At 41.2% G+C, this 23,663-nt stretch overlaps 1 protein-coding gene across 1 annotated transcript in view; it reads left to right on the forward strand.

Annotated features, from left to right (window-relative positions):
* MACF1 (microtubule actin crosslinking factor 1) overlaps positions 1-23,663 on the forward strand; it is a 166,218-nt gene that overhangs the window by 120,490 nt on the left and 22,065 nt on the right. Inside the window, exons 41-55 of the mRNA XM_042949074.1 lie at positions 910-1,059; positions 2,331-2,564; positions 3,908-4,111; positions 6,241-6,759; positions 7,559-7,735; positions 8,002-8,125; positions 8,937-9,145; positions 9,524-9,841; positions 12,494-12,660; positions 13,961-14,117; positions 16,397-16,514; positions 19,874-19,936; positions 20,585-20,826; positions 21,644-21,773; positions 22,462-22,661. Of these exons, the coding sequence (XP_042805008.1) occupies positions 910-1,059; positions 2,331-2,564; positions 3,908-4,111; positions 6,241-6,759; positions 7,559-7,735; positions 8,002-8,125; positions 8,937-9,145; positions 9,524-9,841; positions 12,494-12,660; positions 13,961-14,117; positions 16,397-16,514; positions 19,874-19,936; positions 20,585-20,826; positions 21,644-21,773; positions 22,462-22,661 (3,012 nt within the window). The remainder of the gene's footprint in view (positions 1-909; positions 1,060-2,330; positions 2,565-3,907; positions 4,112-6,240; positions 6,760-7,558; positions 7,736-8,001; positions 8,126-8,936; positions 9,146-9,523; positions 9,842-12,493; positions 12,661-13,960; positions 14,118-16,396; positions 16,515-19,873; positions 19,937-20,584; positions 20,827-21,643; positions 21,774-22,461; positions 22,662-23,663) is intronic.

Genomic DNA, 23,663 nt, shown 5'->3' on the forward strand with positions numbered 1-23,663 from the left:
GGAGTTCTCTTCCAGAGCCCTTCTATTTGTCCTAAAGAGGGGGAGAGAGGGCCAATTTGGGCACCTGTTTGTAAGTGCAGGTGACTAAAACACCATCAGAAGGTAGAAATTGGTGGAAAATGGTTCCAGAAGGATGGTCAGGAGAACACATCATGCTCAATGGCTCAATTAGGTGCTTCAGTGTCATGCAGCCAAGATGAGATCTGGAGAAAGGATCAGGCACAGAAACATATTCCCTCCCTCCCCCGGGGCCTGGCTTTTCTCTTTGATATCAGTGTAGATACCTAAAGGACTGAGAAAGTTGCTATTCTTGGGCAGTTTTCTTCTCAAAATAGCCAAGCCCCTCATGCCAGGCATGTAATCATTCCATTTAATGGGTGTCTACATCCGTGAGACATTTAATTTATAAAGTCAGCTCAATTATTAAGAAGCTCAGTTAGCTTATGAATTATCCAGTTCCTTGATTTTTTTTCTTCCTGATCCAGTCCTTTTAATTTTCCATATTTTAACTTTGTATGTAGCATATCTTCCAGTTCTGGTGGAGGAATTGATTAAAACCACTAATTTACTATTATCACCATGATATGAATATGAATTTGAAGCATCTGGACTCTCTGTTCTCCATTTCCAGGGATAATCCAGATAACTGCAGTCTGGCAAAGGAACTCCCAACCAAAACCTGGGAGCATTCTCACCTGAAATTATCCAAACTATTGACCTGGATCAACAGACTGTCCAAATGAGGGGAGCTTTCAGAATATGACTTCTGTGCTTTTTCCTGTTCTAGTCTCTCACCAACTTTTCCATCCTTAAGATATAACATTCCTGTTCCATATTTCAGGGAGTTATCTTCTATTTGTAAAAATGAGAATTATTAATTATCTCTCGGCCCCTTTGCATTTTAATTAGACCCTGCAGAAACAACAAAATACCTGTTACCAGAAACTGGACGATCTTTGCAACTGGCTAGGACAGGCAGAAAGCACATTGGCAGGCCACCAAGGTAGAGCCACCCAGCAGGATCTCTCCGCTTTGCAGAAGAACCAGAGTGACTTAAAGGTCAGTATGAGTTAATTCATTCTTCTCATTCCTTCAACAGATATTTATAAAGGCCTGCTATGTACCAGGCAACATAATGGTAAACCTCCCTGTTCTCCTGAAACTTACAGTCTCATGGGAGAGACAGACATTACACAGATCATCATAAAAACGAGCGTGTAGTTATTAACTATGATATGGATAAAGGAAAAGTTACACAAGAATATATAACAGCCAGACCCAATCTTGTCTAGGATGTCAGAAAAGATTAGTTTGAAAAAGTGTCACTTAAACTGAGAAGCAAAGGGTATATAGGAGTTAACGCACAGAGGCATGGAAGGAGGAGGAAACTATGCCAAGTACAATGTATTCAAGAACTGAAAGGAAGCTAGTTTGGTTGGACTGCAATGAGCAAAAGGAAGATTAGTGAATGATGGGAGGCAGGATCCACATCCTGCTGGGCCTCGAAGGCCACATTAAGGATAAGGAGTGATGGGGCACCTGGCTGGCTCGGTTGGTAGAGCATGTGACTCTTGATTTTGCGGTAGTGAGTTCAAGCCCACGTTGGCTAATAGAGATTACTTTAAAAAAAGAAGAAGGAGGGGCGCCTGGGTGGCGCAGTCGGTTAAGCGTCCGACTTCAGCCAGGTCACGATCTCGCGGTCCGTGAGTTCGAGCCCCGCGTCAGGCTCTGGGCTGATGGCTCGGAGCCTGGAGCCTGCTTCCGATTCTGTGTCTCCCTCTCTCTCTGCCCCTCCCCCGTTCATGCTCTGTCTCTCTCTGTCCCAAAAATAAATAAAAAACGTTGAAAAAAAAAATTTAAAAAAAAAAAAAAAAAGAAGAAGGAGAAGAAGTGATAACCAAGGAAGTATAAGGGAGAAACCAAGCCTTGATTCAGCTGGAATCCTACTGTCAACTCCTGTTTATAGAAGAATGATCTCTTTGAAGATAACTCATTGCAAAATAAACATCATGTTTGTGGGGAGTCTCCTCTTTTGTCTTCATCAAATGTTTGCTTAGAAATTTAAATTTTGCTTAGAAAATTAAATATTAGAAATATTTAATATTTAATTTAATATTTAATATTTCTAATAAATATTAGAAAATTTCTTAAGTAAAAAAATCTTAGAAATTATTTGCATTGGCTTAGACCTAAACCTTAAAGCAGATTATAGTGAGGGACACACATCTGATGCAGGTCTGTGTCATGCTAGCCATTCCATCTTCGCACTGTTAGCAATCGTAGAAGAAGTAACACTGAAGTCTCTACCATCCCTGTGTTCGTGTGTTAAGGATTTACAGGACGATATTCAGAATCGGGCCACCTCATTTGCCAGTGTTGTCAAAGACATCGAAGGGTTCCTGGAAGAGAACCAGGCCAAGCTGAGCCCCCATGAGTTGACAGCTCTTCGGGAGAAGCTTCATCAGGCTAAGGAACAGTATGAGGCTCTCCAGGAACGGACACGGGTGGCCCAGAAGGAGCTGGAAGAAGTGGTGACTTCAGCCGTACAGCAGGAGACTGAAAAGGTAACCAGACTGCTTTGATACTTGGTATTTTTCAAAAATGAAAATTTTGGTACCTGGCAAATAAGTAAAAGGTATATAATGAGGGGAAACTCATTGCCTTACAGAGAACAGAATTATGAAAAGGGGTTACTTTGGAGTTGGTCTGTGAGTCATATATGTATGTATGTGTGTGTGTATTTACAGTTTATTTATTTGTTTTGAGAGAGAGAGTGAGAGCTTGGGAGAGCAGAGAGAGAGAGAATCCCAAGCAGGCTCCTCACTGACAGCATGGAGCCCAGTGTGGGGCTCGAATTCATGAACTGTGAGATCCTGACCCAGGCACCCCAGTCAAGATTTATTTATATAAGAATCATCCTGAAGGACTTTAAGTCAAGTATAGTTGGTAGGAAGTTCATATCACCTACCCCACCCCCCAGAGAAACATTTTTTTTGCTATCTGTGTACTCAGTCCTCCAATTGAAAAATGTTGGAAAGAACTTAGTGAAGAAGGGTAGTACACTGAGGAAGAAAGAGCAAATGGCATATTTCAAACATGAGTCTATACTGATGATCCAACAGCACTAGGGGGAAGTAGGTGGGGGGTCTTAGTGTGCCACAAGCTATCCCCAGGCTGCCCCTATAGATTCAGTGCAAACTGTGGCACTGGTACAAGTCTAGGAGTAGGTAAAGTCTCCAACGGCTCTCTGCACCCCCCTCAGCACCGGCAGATTGAATTAAATCCTTTGCCTGGCCGCGGACTCTGACACTAATGGGGGAGGTGGAGAATGTGGAAAAGAGAAATAAGTTACCTGAAGGGGAATTCTGAAATACATGAATGTTTAATAAATTAAAATACTTGAACAGTCAGATAATGGAATTTGAGAGGCAAATTTTAGAACTCAGTGCTCTGTGTGGCAGAAAAAAGGATGGGAGTAGTCTGCATTTCCCTTAGGGAAGGGCAGCAAGTAATGAGTGTGACTGTGCTGTTTCTGACCCTACCAAGCCAGGCTATCATTTCCACACACCTAGAAAGGATTCTGTGAAGCCTTGCTGGGAAGCCAGGATTAAATCCTCTATTAAAGCCCTTTTAAATCCTGAAATTTGCCACCCACCCCTGCCCCCTACTCACTTTTTTTTTTCTTTTGAGCAGTGAGATATAGACAAAATCTAGAGATTGTTGTAAGTAATTGTTTTTCAACAGATTTAGAAGATGCTCATTCTTTTTTGTGGATGCCACGACTGTTTATACGTAGTCTTAGAGCTTCTCTTCTCCTTTAGCATAAAAGTCTCACCTTTTACTTAATTTGTTCTTGTATAGCCGAGTATCTAAGGTCTTCTTACTAAACCCCTTCTATGGCTTTCAGAGTAAAGCAGCAAAGGAACTGGCCGAGAACAGGAGTAAGATTGATGCTCTCTTGGATTGGGTGACTGGGGTGGGATCGACTGGCAGACAGATGGAGCAGCTGTCAGGAGCTGGCCTGGGGAAAGGAGCCATGGACACCACTGATGGCCACAGGGCAGTGAACCAAGCCCTGGCAGAGCTGGACAAGCAGTGCGAGAAGATGAAGGTGAGGATGTTAGCTTGTCCTCACGATGCCAGGGGCTCTCTGCCACCCCAGGCAAGTCACCATAACCTCCTTGCCCGTAAATTCAGTGAGCACTTCTCAGTTCATGCCCTCTTTGATACCTCAGCAGCTTTGACACCGCTGAAATACTGTGTGCCTTGGTTTCCAAAGCAGGACTCTGCCCCAATAATCCCTTTTCCTTTCCTCTGGCCAACTTGTGAAATACTGATGTGCTTCCGGGTTGTTGCCTAAGCCTATTCTCATCTCTCAGAATATGCTTCCCTTGGGTAATTTCATCCACTCATGACACTTCACTTATTATTTATACTAGTGAATTCCAGTATGTATTTGTCTCCAGCCTAAATGCCTGTGCTGGGCTTCAAACCAGTACATAAATCCATCTGCCTATTTGTAACTTGGAACCACAAACAGCTCAACCTCAAAAACGGAGCTCCTGTTTCCTATAACACCCCTCCCCCAGTCAGATGTGTTCTCCTTCCTCTACTTCCACGTAATTGTCTGAACTAAACATCATCCTGGGCTCCTTTCTCTCTCCTTTCCCATCCTTGCTCTAAAATGCTATATCCCTGATCAACCCTTTTAGTGGTTGCCTGTTGCTCTCAAGAAACCATTCCTATTTATCTCTATTCCTTTATTCATTATTCAGCAAATATTGAGCACCTGCTATATGTCCGGCACTGGAGTTAAACCAGTGAACCAACCAGATGAACCATCTCCTAGGATATTAACTGGCATGTGCAGGCATGACTGAAAAACAGTATGTTTAGGGAACTCAGAAAACACATAGATTACCTATTTTAGTAGTGATATCTTTATAGCAAAGAAAATTTGGCTTAGCTAGAAATCTTCTATTGAATGGCCTTTGCGAGTCATTGCTGTGTTTGGTATTAGTAAGATTTTTACCTCTTGCATGCTATTCTATGGTTGGAGATCCATTGTAGGGTATCCCTCAAAGCTGTGGCAGTCCTTTAACAGCACAGAGCAGAAATGGGTCTGCTGTCACAAGGAATGTCCTGATACTTGTTGCTGGCAGTAGTCAGCCTGACCAAGGGGCATCTCCATCCCAGGAAAGAGACTGCCTTACTCATGGGTGGATGAGAATGGGGACATCTGGGGGGGTGTACAGACAAGCTATGGTACTGCCCCTTACTATCTACTTGAGAAGGAAATATTTGTCACCCCAGCTTCCCTGAGGTGATGTTGGAAGCTGACACTGTCAGGTTGCTGATACAGGTTGAAACTGGACAATATTCCAGAAAAAATTAGGCTCTTGTCCTGATCCTAGGTAGTTGCATAAACTATAGGTAGGCAGGAACACTGGCTGAACTCCCACTGTTGTCTAATAGACTCAGGAAGAACATTTTAAACAACAAAACAAAACAAACACAACTCCGTAAAATAACTTAAATCCCATCAAAACAGAAAAAGGTCCATGTGTAACCATGTAGCTATAGCACATACAAATAAGAAATACAAATTACTTATGCTATCCAGAAATACATTTTATTCTCACTAAAATTTAAATTGTTTATTTAATGAATTAATTTTCCAAGAACTTTTCTAGTTGGGACCGGCTTCATGGATATGTAAGTGACATATTTCACAGCTAAGTATTTGCAGTTTTTATACTGTCATATGTCTGGCTTATCCAACTTACTTTCCCCTTCCACTAATGTGAGTAGTTATCAGCTGGCCATTTGTACCTTCCCTTAGGCTTAGGATGGTTTAGTAAAGACAGCCAGATTCTAGTCTCAGTTTGTCCCTTAACTGTCTGGGTGACCTTAATCAAGACATATAACATCTTTCTGGTATCCCTTATCCTAATATGTTTAATATAGATATTATATTGTCTGCCTACATTGCAGGTTGTGTCCCAAATCAGTTGAGATAATACGTGTGAAATCTCTTTGAAAAATGTAAGATCTTATATGTGTCAGTTCAGCTGGAATTAGTATATGGCATAATCCTTAGAGAGTGAGAGATATTGGTGGTTTTTTGAGCAGCTGGAAAAGTGGCCTATTGAGATCTTTCTCTACTTCCAGCTGTAGATACAACCAAATTTTTGTGGTGTACCTGCTGATTGTCCTTTGCTTGGGGGGATTTTTTGCCAGGCCCATCACCAAGAATTGCTGTCTCAGCAGCAAAATTTCATCCTGGCCACCCAGTCTGCTCAGGCCTTCCTGGATCAGCATGGCCACAACCTCACCCCCGAAGAACGCCAGGTGCTAGAGGACAAGCTCGGAGAGCTAAAGGGCCAATATGCCTCTTCCCTGGCCCGGTCAGAGGCGGAGCTGAAGCAGGTGCAGACACTGCGGGACGAGCTGCAGAAGTTTCTGCAGGACCATGAAGAGTTTGAGAACTGGCTAGAACGGTCTGAGAGAGAGCTGGAGAACATGCATCAAGGAGGCAGCTGCCCCGAAGCCCTTCCCTCCCTGCTGAAGCGGCAGGGCAGCTTCTCGGAGGATGTCATTTCCCACAAAGGAGACTTGCGATTTGTGACCATCTCCGGACAGAAAGTTTTAGACACAGAAAACAGCTTTGAGGAAGGCAGAGGGGCATCAGCAACTGGAATGTTAGTGAAGGGCAAACTGAAGGATGCAACAGAAAGATACACTGCTCTGCATTCAAAGGTACCAAGAAGTTCCTGATGGCCTCTGGGGGAACAATCACAGCAGCCCTCACATAACTATGCATGGTTTCTGGGGCTTAGAATAAGAACCTCAGGACACAGTGAGTGAACTGATTTGTGTATTGACCACAGGCAAAATGTGTTTATGAGCTCTGCAAAAATGCAGAATGTGGAGGCCCATGGGCTAATGCCTGGTCCCAGCAGTATCAGGGGTATCATGTCTCGCTCTGGTAGGGAAGGTGGATGGAGGTGCTTGCTTCCTGTATCCTGATCAGCAGATGTGGGCTCGCAGGAGACATAGTACAAGGAAAACTTGAACCACATACACAGTCTTTATTCCTAGGCAGAGCATCTAGGTAAATCCTTACCTTCTTCCCTATCAGAGAATTCCCGTTAGCTCCCAAGATGTATAATCCAGTCAGTTCTTCTAACTTGTATTGTGCATTTTGCCAACATCTCTGACCTCACCAAAAGGAACACTTTTTGTACCTCCTAGTCCCTGCCTTAGCCTGCAACCTGGTGTGCATTTCTTTGGTGGCTTATCATATAACTCACTAAATCTTCACAGGTCTATAATATAGTTGGGGGTGAATAGTATGAATCAAACAGCAGAGGCCCCACTTGTAGAAGATGGTTGCTACTTATCTGTCCATGGAGTCCCCAGAACTACCCTCAATTGTAGTTCTAGTGAGATCCCTTTAACAAAGCCAGGCTTTTCTTTGGACTGTGCCTACCTACAAAGCTGCTGCCTCGAGCCTGTCCTTGCATAAGTCTGCTTTCCCTTTTTTTCTCCCACACAGTGTACACGATTGGGCTCTCACCTGAACATGCTCCTAGGCCGGTATCAGCAGTTCCAGAGCACTGCTGACAGCCTACAGGCCTGGATGCAGGCTTGTGAAGCCAACGTGGAGAAGCTCCTCTCAGATACTGTTGCCTCTGACCCTGGGATCCTACAACAGCAGCTTGCAACAGCAAAGGTAGGCGGGGACACAGGCTGTTCTAGCACATGGGATGGAGCACCTACTACAAGATAAAGCAAATACTCTCATAGGTTAAAGGCAGTGGTTGGGATGCCTCGGACAAGATCTGGTTCCTAAAACAGTTAATTCTAACATCTGTGGGTATGGATAAACAGTATTATTCTTCATAGCTCCAGCAGCATCATGCTAAATAGCTCTCGGTTCCTAGAACCAGCTTTGATTACTCAGAGGTTTTACTTTTGGCTTTTTTCATGGACAAGCAGCAGTTGCAGGAAGAATTAGCTGAGCACCAAGTACCTGTAGAAAAGCTCCAAAAAGTAGCCCATGACCTCATGGAAATTGAAGGAGAGCCAGCTCCAGACCGCAAGCATGTACAAGAAACTACAGGTATGAAGCAGCAATAACAAGAGTGCTCCCTTAATTCTTAGTGTGTACCACTGTTCTGTAATACATCACACTATATCGTGCAAGTATCTGTGGTGCCCGCAAGGGGCTGAGGATACAACCGGCAATAGCTCACCCTCGAATGAGCTTTGTCCCTGCACCATTGACCGCCTTTGCAATCTGGTTTCAACTCCTCTCCCCAGGCATTCTGCCTTCTAGCCATGCCCTGCTTCTTTCCTTTCCCAAGTAAACTTGCCATTTCTTCATTACTTGACCCCTGAAGTTTTCCCTATGGTTTAACTGCTAACATGTATTGAGTGCTTAGCATGCGTGATGAAATCTTGCTCAAACTTCTAGCTGTACCTGAGAGGTTTCTTCCTTTGTAAAGTCCTGACTACCACCTCCAACCCCCAAAAGAAATAAAAGATAAGAAATAATTATTCTTCCTTCAGGCTTCTCTAGTACATTACTCTTACCATCAATATAGTACTTACGATTTTATTTTTATGGTTAATTGTGATGTGCCTTTTGCTGCCTATGCTTGCTTTTATGGTCTTAAGTTTGCAGAAGGCAAGGACTCATCTTAATTGTCTTCAGTCCTCAGCATCCAGCACAATTTCTGGCATTTAGCAGTTGCTCAGTAAACAGTGCGTTGTGAATTTGGCTCAAATATAAATTCACTTGAAGCTTATTCTTTCTTTTTGTTGTAATGTCTGTTATTATTGTAATTAACATGTGCAATTTAAATACATTCTTTTTAAAAGCACAACACAAAAATAGTGTCCACACTCTTCTTGTGGCCCTCATTTTCCAGATTCCATACTCAACCATTTTCAGAGCCTCTCCAGTAACCTGGCTGAGCGCTCTGCTCTGCTGCAGAAGGCAATTGCCCAATCTCAGAGTGTCCAGGAAAGCCTGGAGAGCTTGTTGCAGTCCATCAGGGAAGTCGAGCAAAACCTGGAAGAGGAGCAGGTGACATCACTGTCATCGGGAGTCATCCAGGAAGCCCTGGCCACTAACATGGTGAGACCAATGCCCCAAGAGTTAGCATAGAGGATGTATTTGCTGTGTTCCAGAATTTCATCACTTTGAAAAAGTATCAGAAGAATTCATTCCCATGAATCTTCTAATAAGACTTAGCGATGATGATTAATCCACATAAAGATATTTCTACCCAATTTCCAAACCATTGTTAAGCTCGAGGAAAAGCAGTGCTACAGAGTCACTGGTGGAATAGGCTGGAGAACTAAGGGGATGGGTTGTATGGTATCACAGAGGCTCAGTTGCCATCCAACCTTCCTTGAGGAAGGGAGCATGTAATTATGAGAAGTTTATTGGTTTGTGGCTCAGATATCCTAGGATAAGTGAGCCAGGAGCTGACAGACACATTTTTGGTGACAGAAATTGAAGCAAGACATTGCTCGGCAAAAGAGTAGCTTGGAGGCCACCCGTGAGATGGTGACCCGGTTCATGGAGACGGCAGACAGCACCATGGCTGCGGTGCTGCAGGGAAAACTGGCGGAGGTGAGCCAGCGCTTCGAACAACTCTGTCTACAGCAGCAAGAAAAGGAGAGCTCCCTAAAGAAGCTTCTGCCCCAGGCAGAGATGTTTGAACATCTCTCTGATAAGCTGCAGCAGTTCATGGAAAACAAAAGCCGGATGCTAGCCTCTGGAAATCAGCCAGATCAAGATATTGCACATTTCTTCCAGCAGATCCAGGTGAGAATATATCTGCCAAATTGGCAGAACAAAGAGAAAAGAAGGGCAAGGAGGGGACCAGCACTCACTGAGCACATAATACGTCAGTCAGTGTACTAGAAACTTGACCTGCGTTATCTTAAAGAATTATCACAACCGCCCTGTAAACTAGATATTGTTTGTCCATTTTTTAAAAACAAAGCCGAGATTTATTTTTCACTCATTCTGCATGTTTAACCCAGATCAGTAGGGCTACTTAGTCCGTCACGGTCATTCAGGGATCCAAGTTCATGGGAACTTCATCCTGCCATATGCCTTCATGACTACCACTGCAACAGGAAGCAATCAATCAAATCCATTCACATTTCATTAGTTAAGGCAGGTTCTATACCTGGCTTTCAAGGGGGTGGAGAAATGTATTCCTACCATATACGTAGTTGGTGCAGAGTTGGAAATATTTGGTGAGGAGTATCACCTGTCACAGATACAGATACATATGCTGCTGGATTGCTAGGTCATAGCATATGTCTGTGCTTAATTTGACCAAGTAGTGGCCACCTTGGCTCCACAGTGGCTGTACTTGCCCACGTTGCCACCTGTAGCACTTCAGCATTCCAGTATCCCCACATTGCTGCCTTGGGTTTATCCAGCTTTTTCCATGTTAAAGTAGGGTCTCTGGGTTTTGTTTCGTTTCCTGTCCTTTTTGGGTTTTGTTTTGAATAATTGCAAACTTACAGAAAAGTAGAAGGAATGCACAATAAACACCAGCATACTTTTTACCTACATCCTCCTCCCTCCAACAAGATTTCACCATTTTGCATTCCCACCAGCAGTGCATGCAGAATATGTTGTCAGCATTGGAATTTGTGTTAATCTCATTGAGAAAAATGAAGTTTCGATGTGGTTTTAATTTTTATTTCTTCTCTGATGAAGTTAAGTATATTTTTATACATTTAAGGGCTTTTATTTGTAAACTATTGGTTCATGGCCTTTACTGTTTTCTGTCAGGAGTTTGATTTTTGTTTTGGGGGTTTTTTTCTTCTTTCAACTTATAAAAGTTCTGTATTAGGGAGATTAATTCTTTTTATGTGATCTGTTGAAAATCTTTTTTCACAGTTTGTCCTTTGTCTTTTGCTTATATAGTGTTTTTGGCCATGTAAGGGGTTTTTAAATTTTTACACAGTAAACTTTATCACTTTTTACTGAACATGTATTTTTGGTCATAATTTGAAAGCCTTTTGCCACACACAGGTGAAGGAATTCACCCATGAATTCACTTCTAGAACTTGTATGGTTTCTTTTATTCTTTTATATTTGAATTTTTTCACATTTTAAGTTTATTCTAAGATACAGTGCATAGTATGAATCCAAGTTGATCTATCTAGTTGTTCCCAATACCATTTCTCTGAAAAGTCCCATCTTTTCCTCAGTGATTTGAGAACTCATCTTTATCATATATAGTTTATCCGTATAGGCTCAAGTCTATTTCTGGGTTTTCTGTTCTTCTTTGCTGGTCTGTCTGTTCACAAACCATAGCGTACTGTTTTTTATTCTCAGGCTTTATGGTATGTTTTAGTATCTAGTAGGGCTAGTCTCTCCTTTCTTGCTTTCCTTCAGCATTTTTCATATCTATAATTGTATGTTTATTTTTCCATGTGAACTTTAGAATCAACTTTATTAGTCATAGGGGGAAAAGTTAGTAATTTTATTTGGGTCATATTAAATTTATTCATGCATGCATATATGCACACATATACATACACACATATCTTTATGGATATCTTTCCATTTATTGAGGTATGCTTTTGTGTCTATCAGAAATATTTTAAGGTTTTATTCATAAAGCTTGCTATTTTATTGGATTACGTCATTGTTTGATTAATTGTATTGATTCTCTTGGGGTTTTTTTTTAAATTTGTTTTTTAATGTTCTTATTTATTTTTGAGACAGAGACAGAGCATGAGCAGGGGAGGGGCAGAGAGAGAGAGGGAGACACAGAATCCAAAGCAGGCTCCAGGCTCTGAGCTGTCAGCACAGAGCCCGATGTGGGGCTCGAACTCACACACTGTGAGATCATGACCTGAGCTGGAGTCGGATGCCCAACCGACTGAGCCACCCAGGTGCCCCGTTTCTCTTGTGGTTTTACAAATACATTTCATATAATCTGCAAATATAGTTTTACCTCTTCTTTTCAGATTTTTATGCCACAGGTTGTTTTCTCTTACCTTAATCACATTGGCTAATATCTTCACTACAGAGTTAAATAATAGTTGAGAGAGTATGTTTGTCCTGTTTTACAGAAGAGAGAAGCTATGGAAGCTCAGAGAAATTTAATAGCTTAAGATCACAAGCCATGATTGATTTTCAGAAGTCTTTTTGACTCCAAAAACCTCCATTCTTTTCACTTTGCCATGCTGCCTCCCAAATCTTTGAACATTTATTTAAAGGAGACAAGACTCCTTTTAAATTCCTAGCCATTCTCAGGTGGATTGGAGAAATCCTCCATATTTATTGCTGTAGTTGATCCAGAGAGCCTCTTTTTTTGTTCTGTCTTTTTCTACAGATTAGAGGGAACTTGCCCCAGATTTAATATAGCTATCTTTTATTTTTTTTTAGAGTATACTTATTTATAATGATGAGAGGATTTACTACATTTCCTTATTTGCTTAACAGGAACTGAATTTGGAAATGGAAGATCAACAGGAGAACCTTGAGACTCTCGAGCACCTGGTCACTGAACTGAGCTCCTGTGGCTTTGCCCTGGACCTCTCCCAACACCAGGACAGGGTACAGAACCTCAAAAAGGACTTTACAGAGTTACAGAAGACAGTTAAAGAAAGGTGAGTTTTCATATATGTTGGTCAATTCGGGGAGCTAATTTTTTCTTGCTGTTGAATGAAATGCTCTTCTTTTCCTCCTTCAGTAGAAAATATGGCATCGGGCACTCTGCTACTGAGTCCTAGGAGTTGGAAAGTGCCTCTTTCAGGCAAAGCTATTCAATCTACTTGGTCCTTAGTGGTTTCTTTTACTAAATAATGAATTCCTTCTCAGTGATGGGGCTCAGTTCCCCTCTGTACAATCAAAGGCCCAGGTCACCTAGACCCAAAAGAACAAATTTGGGACAGCAGGTAGGATTGTGGCAGGATTTGAAGTAAAGACAAAAATTAGAAGAAACTTTCCAGATGTAATTAAGGGTTATATTGGTTCTCTCTCTCTCTCTCTCTCTCTCTCTCTGTCTCTCTGTGCTTGTTTTGACGACATTTAAGTTGCTGTTTTGGAGGAGTGTCTGGATTCTTCTTTTAAGGCAAACATGGGAATATATGACAAGGGTAGCTGATTTCAGATTATCTGCTGACTGTTGAAAAGCCATGATTCCATTAGAAAACCTCATGTCGGTTTAGGAGGTTGATAAGACTTCTCTTGGTTTAGCCATATATATAACCTTGATTAGGCAGGTGACTGCCTTGGGAAAGTGACCAGAGAAAAGCAGTTGCTCAAAACAGTACTGTAAGCAGCAGGTTATTTAGTGGAGAGGAGGGGGATAAAGGCCAGGAAGGCTGGTTTTTCCTATGCTCAGGGCCATTTAGCTGTATGAAGAACCAGGATCTCTGACTTAAAGTCTGCCAGATGTGGCCACTTCCAGAAGTTAATTTCGAAATTGAATTATCCTTTCTCCTTGGTTTATTTTATTCATTTGTGTGCGCAAGCTGACTTCTCTGAGCCTCAGTTTCGGCATCTTCCTTGCTAAGGGGATTAGCATTTGAATTAGGCTTTGGAAGAGTCAACTACCTAAAAAGTGGCAGAGCTGGCCTTGACATCCAAAGCCTACATTCTTTCCATTGTATCATAGCACCTAAATAGCACGCTCCTTTCAGTTTCTCTGGCTTTCACTTTAGCCTGGGGTAAGATTGAGGACTCCTCTCCCCAGAAATGTCCAAACAAGGGCAACAGATTCCTTAGTTTGATGCTCTCTTACATTGTATGTGGTGGTTTAGCCAAAGCTGCTGTGAAAAAGATTATGGGAAGGAAAGGCCCTGTAAGGAAAAGCTGCCTTGAGTCCCAGAATGAGTATAGTTTTAGTTCAAGTTGACTTCTTTACAAAGCTTAGTCTGTCAAGTAACAAAATGTCTTCATTGACAGAGAGGAAGATGCATCATCTTGTCAGGAGCAATTGGATGAATTTCGGAAGCTGGTTAGGACCTTCCAGAAATGGCTGAAGGAAACAGAAGGGAATATTCCACCTACAGAAACTTTCATGAGTACTAAAGAGCTGGAAAAGCAGATCGAACACCTGAAGGTAGGTGAACAAAAGGAGCTCCAGGAACCAGGCTAGACAGCGGTTTGGAAGCTTGTGTGGACTGATCTCCCCCTGTGGTAGGGAAGTGGTGTGACAAGTCCAAGTTATCCATCTACATCATCAGAATAGAAATCCCCCCATTTTCTTCATGTGATTCCCACCTACCCCTACCCCAGCACTGAGCACCAAAACATCTCCAATTTAAAAACCAAAACCAGGGTGCCTGGGTGGCTCAGTGGGATGAGCGTCCCAATTCTTGATTTCGGCTCAGGTCATGATCCCAGGATCATGGAATCGAGCCCTGGGTCAAGCTCTGTGCTAAGCATGGAGCCTGCTTAAGATTCTCTCTCTCTGCCCCTCTCCCTAGCGCACATGCTCCCAACTCTCTCTCTCTAAATACATACATGCATATATGTACGTCCACACCAAAACCACAAAAGTAACCTATGGGGAATAACATCTATAAAGTTTCAACTGTTTCTCAGAGGCCTCTCATGCTATGTCAAAAAAACAGCTTGTCAAAGTTTGGCAGTTGTCAAAGTGCAGTCCTGGAGAAACTTACACTCTCACTGTGTGTTTGAGAATTGTTATATGTGAGCCAGTGACTAGATATATGGCCAGCAAGTTGAGGAAAGAAGAACTAGCTCCACAACTAAACAAAGGAAAGTTAGAATCAGATGGTTGGAAGGTACCTTCCAGAGTAGGATTAACCTTTCTCCAATCCCCTGCAGAATCCCTTCTTTGATTTAGTCATTCGGCCTCTGCTTGCACCTCTAATACATCTCTTCTTTTTGTTGACACCAAGCCAGTCTGCCTCCAACTAGTTCTCATGCATTCTCTTCCTTTTCTTAGTAAAGCAAGATTTGTCTTAGGCCAGATGACAGGGAAGAGTTTAGTTGCTTTCACAGAGAGAGCCAGGAACATTGCTATAGGGAATCCCCCAGGGCAGAGGCTTCCTGATTTCTTGGTCCACAGTGCCCTTAGTGTTTCAAGAAATTTTTCACAGTACCTCAAGGCCAAAAAAAGAAACAGGAAAGGAAAAAAACCTAAAAAACCTCAACTTCCTACGTGGTTAGATCAAAATCATGTAATAGTAGTTGTTCACATGGTGCCCAACAGATGTCACTGTGTTGCCCTCAAACATTTAAAATATCTTGTGAGTAGATGCATCGTTTGGGAACTGAGGCTCTTTGGAATCAAGAGTGATTAATAAAAGAATTGACAGCTGTGAATTGATAAGGCTCAGTTAGGCAGCATGAGCTTGCTAGATGTTCATGGCTCTGTCTTCCTCTGCTGCTCAGCAGCTTAAGGCCAAAAGCAAACTAAGTAGGGGCACCTGGGTGGCTCTGTTGGCTAAGTGTCAGACTTCAGTTCATGAGTTTGAGCCCTGCTTTGGGCTCTCTGCTGTCAGCATAGAGCCCAATTTGGATCCTCTGTCTTCCTCTCTCTCTGCCCTTCCCCTACTGTCTCTCTCAAAAATAAATATAAACATTAAAAAAAAAAATTTTTTTTTAAGGTAAACTAAGTAGATTGTCAGGGAACTTCAGTTGTGGAGGAAAGGATTCAAAGCTGGGATGGTGTCCCTGCTTTGGAAGAAGTAAAATTCTGCTTCTGTGGCAGGCAATCCACCTCCAGAGACAACATGACCTAGTTAGAGTAGATGCCATTGTTTCCTAATTGTTTTCCCTGTTAGAGCTCTGACTGCAACCCCAATATAAAGTTCCCTTGAAAATGCAAAGTGTAGCCTATGATTCTAGGTATTGCTGTACATCTCCATATGGAGCTCCTCATTTTACCCTCCAATTGCCATTTCCTTTTTATTCTTTACATGCATCCTGTTCCCTTTTTATACCTTTTGTCTTAACTCAAAGCTTTCCTCCTTCTATGCAGAATTAAGTGTGTCTCCTCTTGTGCTCTCAGACTTTACTGTCTATATTTCTGTAATAGCATTTATTCCATTATGGTGCAATTGATTATCTGAGCTCTTGGTTATAGGAACTGTGTCATAATCGTATTTTGTATCCCCAGTGTTAGGCATAATGCCTGGCCTACAGTAAATGTTCAATAAATATTGGATGGATGGATGGATGGATGGATGAAAAGATCCTGAATATTCCAGGATATCATTCTCCCATATAATGACTGGCTAAACCGATCTTGAAGTGGCTGAATACATGAGGATGGTCACTCAATGTTATCAAAACTTAAGGAATATATTTAGAAGAACAGGTGTCCCAAAGCCCCCAGATGTTACATTTAGCTGTCTGTTCTTTTAACAGGATCTTCTAGATGACTGGGCAAGTAAGGGAAGTTTGGTGGAGGAAATCAATTGCAAAGGCACTTCTTTAGAAAATCTCATCATGGAGATCACAGCACCCGATTCCCAGGCCAAGACAGGTGAGTGCAGGTTCTTAAAAATGTAGTGAATAAACATCATTCTTTGCTTTGGCCTTTGGTTATGACCCCTTATTTAATAAAACTCAGAATCAAGGTTGAGTATGAGAACAAAGGGGAGTGTTCCACAAAGCAGTCTTCCCCTTCAACCTGATCTGTTTTCCATTTGCTATCTATCATTGCTCCATTTTGCAGATTTCCTTCCTATGGTGGGAAAAACTAAAGGGACTAGTTAGCCTAAATGAACAGAGAAGGGTTAAAATAAGATTTCCATTTTGACGAATTTTCTCTCTTTTAAACATGTGAATGGACGGTTGTGCATCATCTTTACATTGGAGTCAGTCCTGGAGGGTATTAGCTTGATCTCTTGAGAGAGACACAGCATTTAGGGGTCAGTGTTGGCATACCGAGGACTGCCACACTTCTTGGAAGTGGACACAAAGATTATGCCCAGATGTATGAATAATCTCTGGCTGCAAATTAAGTCTTTCAAACAAAATCTGTATGAGCTCACAATCACTTTCTGGTTGTTAATTGGGATCTCATAGGTTTTATTACCAAACTGTGTTAGTGCACCTCTATAGTCACTGACATAGTAAGAGAAAAGTTTATTTTTACCTCTTGAGAATGGCTACTTTTCTTTTGGAGTGTAAAGATCTCTTGGAACTACCCAGAAATGACACCATTTCAGGGAATTTGTGCTTCTTATATTCCAACACATAAAACCTCTAAGTCAGCAACTTATTAGTGTGTGACTATATCAGGAGTCAGCAAGCTTTTTCTTAAAGGACCATATAGTAAATACTTCAGGCTTGTGAGGCATATGGTCTCTGTCACGCTACACATCTCTGCCATTGTAGCACAAAATTAGTCATAGACAATATATAAATAAGTGGGTGTGGCTGTGTTCAAATAAAACTTTATATACAGAAATAGGCAGAGGGCCAGATTTGGCCAGTATAGTTTTTTCACTTCTGGACTAGACCAGTGGTTGTTCAAATTTTTTATAGCCCTAGAGTCTGTTTAAGAATAATCTCAAATCGGGGGCGCCTGGGTGGCTCAGTCAGTTAAGCAGCAGACTTCGGCTCAGGTCATGATCCGCGGTCCGTGAGTTCAAGCCCCGCGTCAGGCTCTGTGCTGACAGCTCAGAGCCTGGAGCCTGTTTCAGATTCTGTATCTCCCTCTCTCTCTGACCCTCCCCTGTTCATGCTTTGTCTCTCTCTGTCTCAAAAATAAATAAACGTTAAAAAAAAAAAAAGAATAATCTCAAATCGAACTCTACTACATAAAACAATACAAATGGTATTTTATTGGCATAAATTTCCCTTATAAGTGAATTTATATCATTTATCTATTATGCAATCCATCGGTGAGGATACTGAGACTATCTTAGGGAATATAAAAATTTGGAAAAGGATTTCTGGATGACAGCTTTGTTATCTGATTTGTTTCTCAATTTTGTTTGCTTGTATCATATCCAGAAAATGCAAGTCACACAGATAAGTAGTTGTAAATGGTAACAAATGTTTTAAAAAGCTCACTTTACAGTTTCAGAACACTCATCAATTAAGCTGAACTAGAAGCTTGAAAGTGATGTAATAAATTCTTGTTTCAAAGCTAAATCACCAAGAATTTTAATGAGGACTCACATTCTTTTCTTAAACCTAGAAAGTACCTAAAACTGGCATTGAGGACAAAAATTTGCCTGTAACCTGACATCACCATGATCTGAAGTGTTAAGAATTCTGTTAACAGGATTCCACCCTAATGAAAGCCTGATCTGAATAGATGCATCACAGCCTTCTTTATCATTTTCTTTAATGTAGCACTCATGTGCCATAAATGTTTTTCTTTGTATGAGGGAACATGTGTAGGTTTGACTATTGTAATGTCCTGGCAAAGAGCTACAGCTTTTCCGATCAGTGACGCTCAAAAAAGAAGTATAAATGTATGCAGAGAGGTACAGGAGCTACTTTATTCTCTGCCAAGAACAGCATAAATTGGTTAAGATGTGCTATTCAACATAATTGAACATGCGTGTTTTATTGCCATTTCTAAGTGGTTAGAAATATATTCTGAATATTACACTTAAAACCAAACATTTACAGAGTCCCTAAAGCACCTCCTTGGGTGCTTTGAAAATCACTAGCCTGAGTGTTTTCACAGTTCTCTTCTATCTCTGAGAAGTCCTGAATATTCCAGTTCCTGACATTTGTGTAGCTCTTTTTGTTTTATAAAGTGCTTTCATATACAGTACCTCATTACCTCTCTCTGGTAACTCCATGAGAGCTAACAGGATAGCTAGTATTACCTTCATATCCTGGAGAAGATACTGAGGTCTGTCCATAGACTAAGGCTCACATACCAAGTTGGTGACAGTCTTGGCTTTAATTACTAGTCCAGTTTCTTTTTTGGCCATCACCATGCTGCAATGGAATATGATCTTTCTGTTTGATCCATTTTTTTTTCTCAGTGAAAATACAATCATGTTAACATTTAAAAGTTTTATAATTAACTATTTTTAATGTAACCTTACGTATAACTTTTTCTAGTGAAATCAGTGCATGAGTTTTATTCTGACCTTTTAATGTAACACTGTATCATGAATATTCTTCACATTTCTGTATAATCTTTATAATCACATGATCTGTTATTTATTTAACTTGGGACACTCCTGAAGTACCAGGAATCAACTTGGGGAGAACATAGGTGAAATTGTGGTAATTAGAAACAGAACCAAAGGCAGAATTTATGGGAATGCTTATGAGCTAGATTTATTGGCACTTAGAATTTCCACTTTCTGGTAGGGAAGGGGAGCAGAAAGTCATGAAAGAAAAGACAGAATCTTCCTTTTGAAGCAACATGAGAAGGCTTCATTTTAATATCTTTATTAAAAGAATGCTGCTTTTTATGTCCTCAATTACACTTACCGTTCATTTTTGTTATGTTGGAGGATATTGATGTTAAAGTTGAGCCTTTTGGCTTTATTATAAATCCTCATTGCAGAGTATGGCAGACAGCACAGCTATTCTAAAGACTTCATCATTTTACCAGTACTTGCTTCGCAAAGTTATAGCAGGGTCCAGAGAATACTAGTTGGAGATTGAGGAAGGGAATTTGGGTTTCCTTTAGAAGGGATTAGAAGCCTTCTATCTTCTGCCTACTGCTCAGAAGCCGAAACATCAGAGTTGTTGCCTGGCAGCTAAAATGATTTGTCTCTTTCCATGAGTATGTTGTCTTGTGCTGTGTTAACCTCCTGGTACCTGAGCTCAAAGTGAGTGCCAGAGAACAAATTCAGTGCCTGTATGTATTCCTAACACAAGTTTGTCTTGCCCTGTTTGTCTCCCTGTCCTTCTGCTCAGGTTCCATACTGCCCTCTGTAGGAAGCTCTGTAGGCAGTGTAAACGGATACCACACCTGCAAAGGTGAGAATGCCTCTTTGTTGGATGTGTTAGGACAGAGTTCGCATTGGCATCTGTGTATGTTTCCGTATGTGTGAAAGAACTGCTGCCAGGATGGGTATGAGGGTTAAAAAAAAATCTGGGGAGAAGCCACTGTGATCCTTCTTTGCTGGATTGCTAAAGGCTAAACAGGTTGGCAGCCAATGAAATAAAGGTACTAGGAAATAAATTGCACCACTAGATAAGAGCAAGAAGGAAAAGACCTGGAAGAAAAACATATGCGAATCTTTGAGTCCTAAAGAAGTCACACTAAAGGTGGTCTAGTCTAGCATTCAACCTTCTGGCCCCATGACTTCTCTGTAGTTTGGAGAAGAGGGAGCAGAAGAATGCCCCAGATCCTTTACTGCCTTCACTTCTGCAGTTCCCAAGTGTATTTAGCATTTCATTTCTATATCTGAGTACCTAATGTCAAAATCTGAAAGCAGATTAATGAAACATTTTTTGCTTTGTATATGTAAGCAAGAAATTTTATGTAATTTAGCAGGAACAGAATCTCTAGTTCACTAGAAGGAGTAGGAGAGACGCTTGATCCTGATGAGTAATTTAGCATGAGGAGTTCAGGAGGATGCTTGGAGAGCTATCCCAATCTGATTTCTGTTTCTATGATGCTAGATCTGACGGAGATCCAGTGTGGCATGTCAGATGTAAACTTAAAATATGAGAAACTGGGTGGAGTGCTTCGGGAACACCAAGAAAGCCTTCAAGCTGTCCTCAGCAGAATGCAGGAAGTTCAGAAGGAGGCAGGCTCAGTGCTGCAGTGGCTGGAATCAAAAGAGGAAGTCCTGAAAGCCATGGATGCCTCTTCATCTCCAACCAAGCCGGAAACAGTGAGAGCCCAAGCTGAATCTAACAAGGTACTATGTTTACATTAGCTGTATCCCAAACACTAAGAGGAAGGAGCTGTTGTACCAATGGTCCTGCCTGAGCCTGGGACCTGAAAGTGAGACATGCCCACCCACCCAGGCCATGAGGAGCCCTTTCAGATGATTAATATGCCTAAACTCTACTAGAGAACTTTCTTACCTATGAAGTTAGAAATTACTATAAATAAGATTCAGAAACAAAACCAGACCTGTTTACAGAAAGAGAATATCCCTCCTCAGAAGCATCAGCTCACTGAGAATGGGATCTGGTTTTCCATATGATGCTGTAAGCCAAACCATTCTCATCAAAGCCCCTTTCCAACTCCTGGGGGGATTTAAATATAGGTGTAATTATAGTTCATTCTTAAGGTAGACATGTAGAACTAGGAAAAATACCAGAAGAAATAAGACCATATGGAAAATCGTATAAAAATTTTTTTTTTGCCAAAATGTTTTATATTCTAATTGGGCATATCATGCCATCTCCTCCAACTACATAAATGTCCTTGACGTCTTTGTTGTCATCATCATCATCATATCTGACGGTTTTTGTGTATGGGGATTAATAATAGCCTTTTACTGAGTTCTACCAATGTGTTGTACATAAAAATCCTGCCACTTAGATTTTCATTTTAAAGTAAAAATTGAAGCAGAAATGTTAGGTATCTTGAAATCACAAAACAAGTCACTGATGGCATCAGAAGTAGAGCCAATAATTGCAACCCAGTCTTCCAGTCCTTTCCTGCACACACACAGATTTCTTTCCTATCCAGAAATCTCATGGCATCCCTGCTGTTCTCTCTTCTAGGCCTTCCTAGCTGAATTGGAACAGAATTCTCCAAAAATCCAAAAAGTAAAGGAAGCCCTGGCTGGGTTGCTGATGACATATCCTAACTCACAAGAAGCAGAAAACTGGAAGGAAATGCAAGAGGAACTCAGTAAGTTATCACAGGGGGATTGAAGATTCACTAAATTGCTTATCTTCAAAGCAGATATAGAATTTCAGCACATCCTATAAAGCAGGACTTATTTTTAATTTTCAGAAGCAAGCAAGAGGCCCAAATGGGGTTAGAGATTGAGTCTGATTAAGGAAAGGATCTAGAGATTCCACTCGAAGTGTCAGATATTTGGCTTTCTTGGGCAAGTCAATCTGACAATCTTGTGATAAAGAGAGCATTGGTGATAAAAATGAAAAAATGGGAAATAATCTACTCACGGGAAGGATTAGGTGAATTATGCCACATTCATAGTATTAAACTGTAAACGATGGTAGTATTTATTGACATAGAAAAAACATGGGCATAAAAGATGTTTATTATATAGTAAGAGTTAAAAAACAGGCTATAAAATAATCTATGTGTTGTGTAAGATATACGTGCATTTGTGTCTGTGTGTGTATATGTAGTTCTGTGCAGTTTTATCCCATGTGTAGTTTCATATAGCCGCCACCACAATCAAGTACAGAACTGCGTTACTTTAGTTAAAATTAAATGAATGTTATTTTTAACTTAAAAAACTTTAATGCTGCAGGGGTCATTTCCTGTAGTTGGTTAGGAACATAACTTAGGGATCAGGCCAGTGGCTGGTGAGTGTAAAGGAACACATTCTCTCATTTCCTCTCTACAGATTCCCGATGGGAAAGGGCCACTGAAGTGACCGTGGCCCGGCAAAGGCAGCTGGAGGAATCTGCAAATCATCTGGCCAGCTTCCAGGCTGCAGAATCCCAGCTCCGGCCCTGGCTGATGGAGAAGGAACTGATGATGGGGGTGCTGGGCCCCCTGTCTATTGACCCCAACATGCTGACTGCACAAAAGCAGCAGGTCCAGGTGAGCCACAAAGCTTACTGCTTTAAGCAAAGAAATGGGAGTCATGCGAATCTGGATTTGAATGCTGTTGTCAGCAAGTAGATTTCAAATGACCCTGGACTAGTCACTTAACCTTCCAGTGTCTCAGTTTCCTTGGTTTAAATGAGATGTTTGGGGTTTTTTTGTTTTTTTTTTTTATAGACATATAAATATATATTTAATATTTAATAATCAAAGGTCACAAAGATTTACTAGCATAGTTTATTCTAAGGGTTTTTTTTTTATGAAATTTATTGTCAAATTGGTTTCCATACAACACCTAGTGCTCATCCCAAAAAATGTCCTCTTCAATACCCATCACCCACCTTCTCCTCCCTCCCACCCCCCATCAACCCTCAGTTTGTTCTCAGTTTTTAAGAGTCTCTTATGCTTTGGCTCTCTCCCACTCTAACCTCTTTTTTTTTCTTCCCCTCCCCCATGGGTTTCTGTTAAGTTTCTCAGGATCCACATAAGAGTGAAAACATATGGTATCTGTCTTTCTCTGTATGGCTTATTTCACTTAGCATCACACTCTCCAGTTCCATCCTCGTTGCTATAAAGGGCCATATTTCATTCTTTATCATTGCCACATAGTACTCCATTTTGTATGTATATAAACCACAATTTCTTTATCCATTCATCAGTTGATGGACATTTAGGCTCTTTCCATAATTTGGCTATTGTTGAGAGTGCTGCTATAAACTAAATGAGATATTTGTAAGGGCTTTATCTCATTGCCTGACAGAGGTGCCTGGGTAGCTCAGTTGGTTAAGTGTCCAACTTCAGCTCAGGTCATGATCTCATGGTTCATGAGTTTGTGCCCTGAGTCTGGCTCTGTGCTGACAGCTCAGAGCCTGGATCCTGCTTCGGGTTCTGTGTCTCCCTCTCTCTGTGCCCCACCCCAACTTGTGCTGGGTCTGTCTCTCTCTCTCAAAAATGAATAAACGTTTAAAAATTTTTTTTAATGATGAACAGTCAATAACT

The sequence above is a fragment of the Panthera leo genome, chromosome C1 (genome assembly GCF_018350215.1).
Source record: "Panthera leo isolate Ple1 chromosome C1, P.leo_Ple1_pat1.1, whole genome shotgun sequence".
Taxonomy (NCBI): Eukaryota; Metazoa; Chordata; class Mammalia; order Carnivora; family Felidae; genus Panthera; species Panthera leo.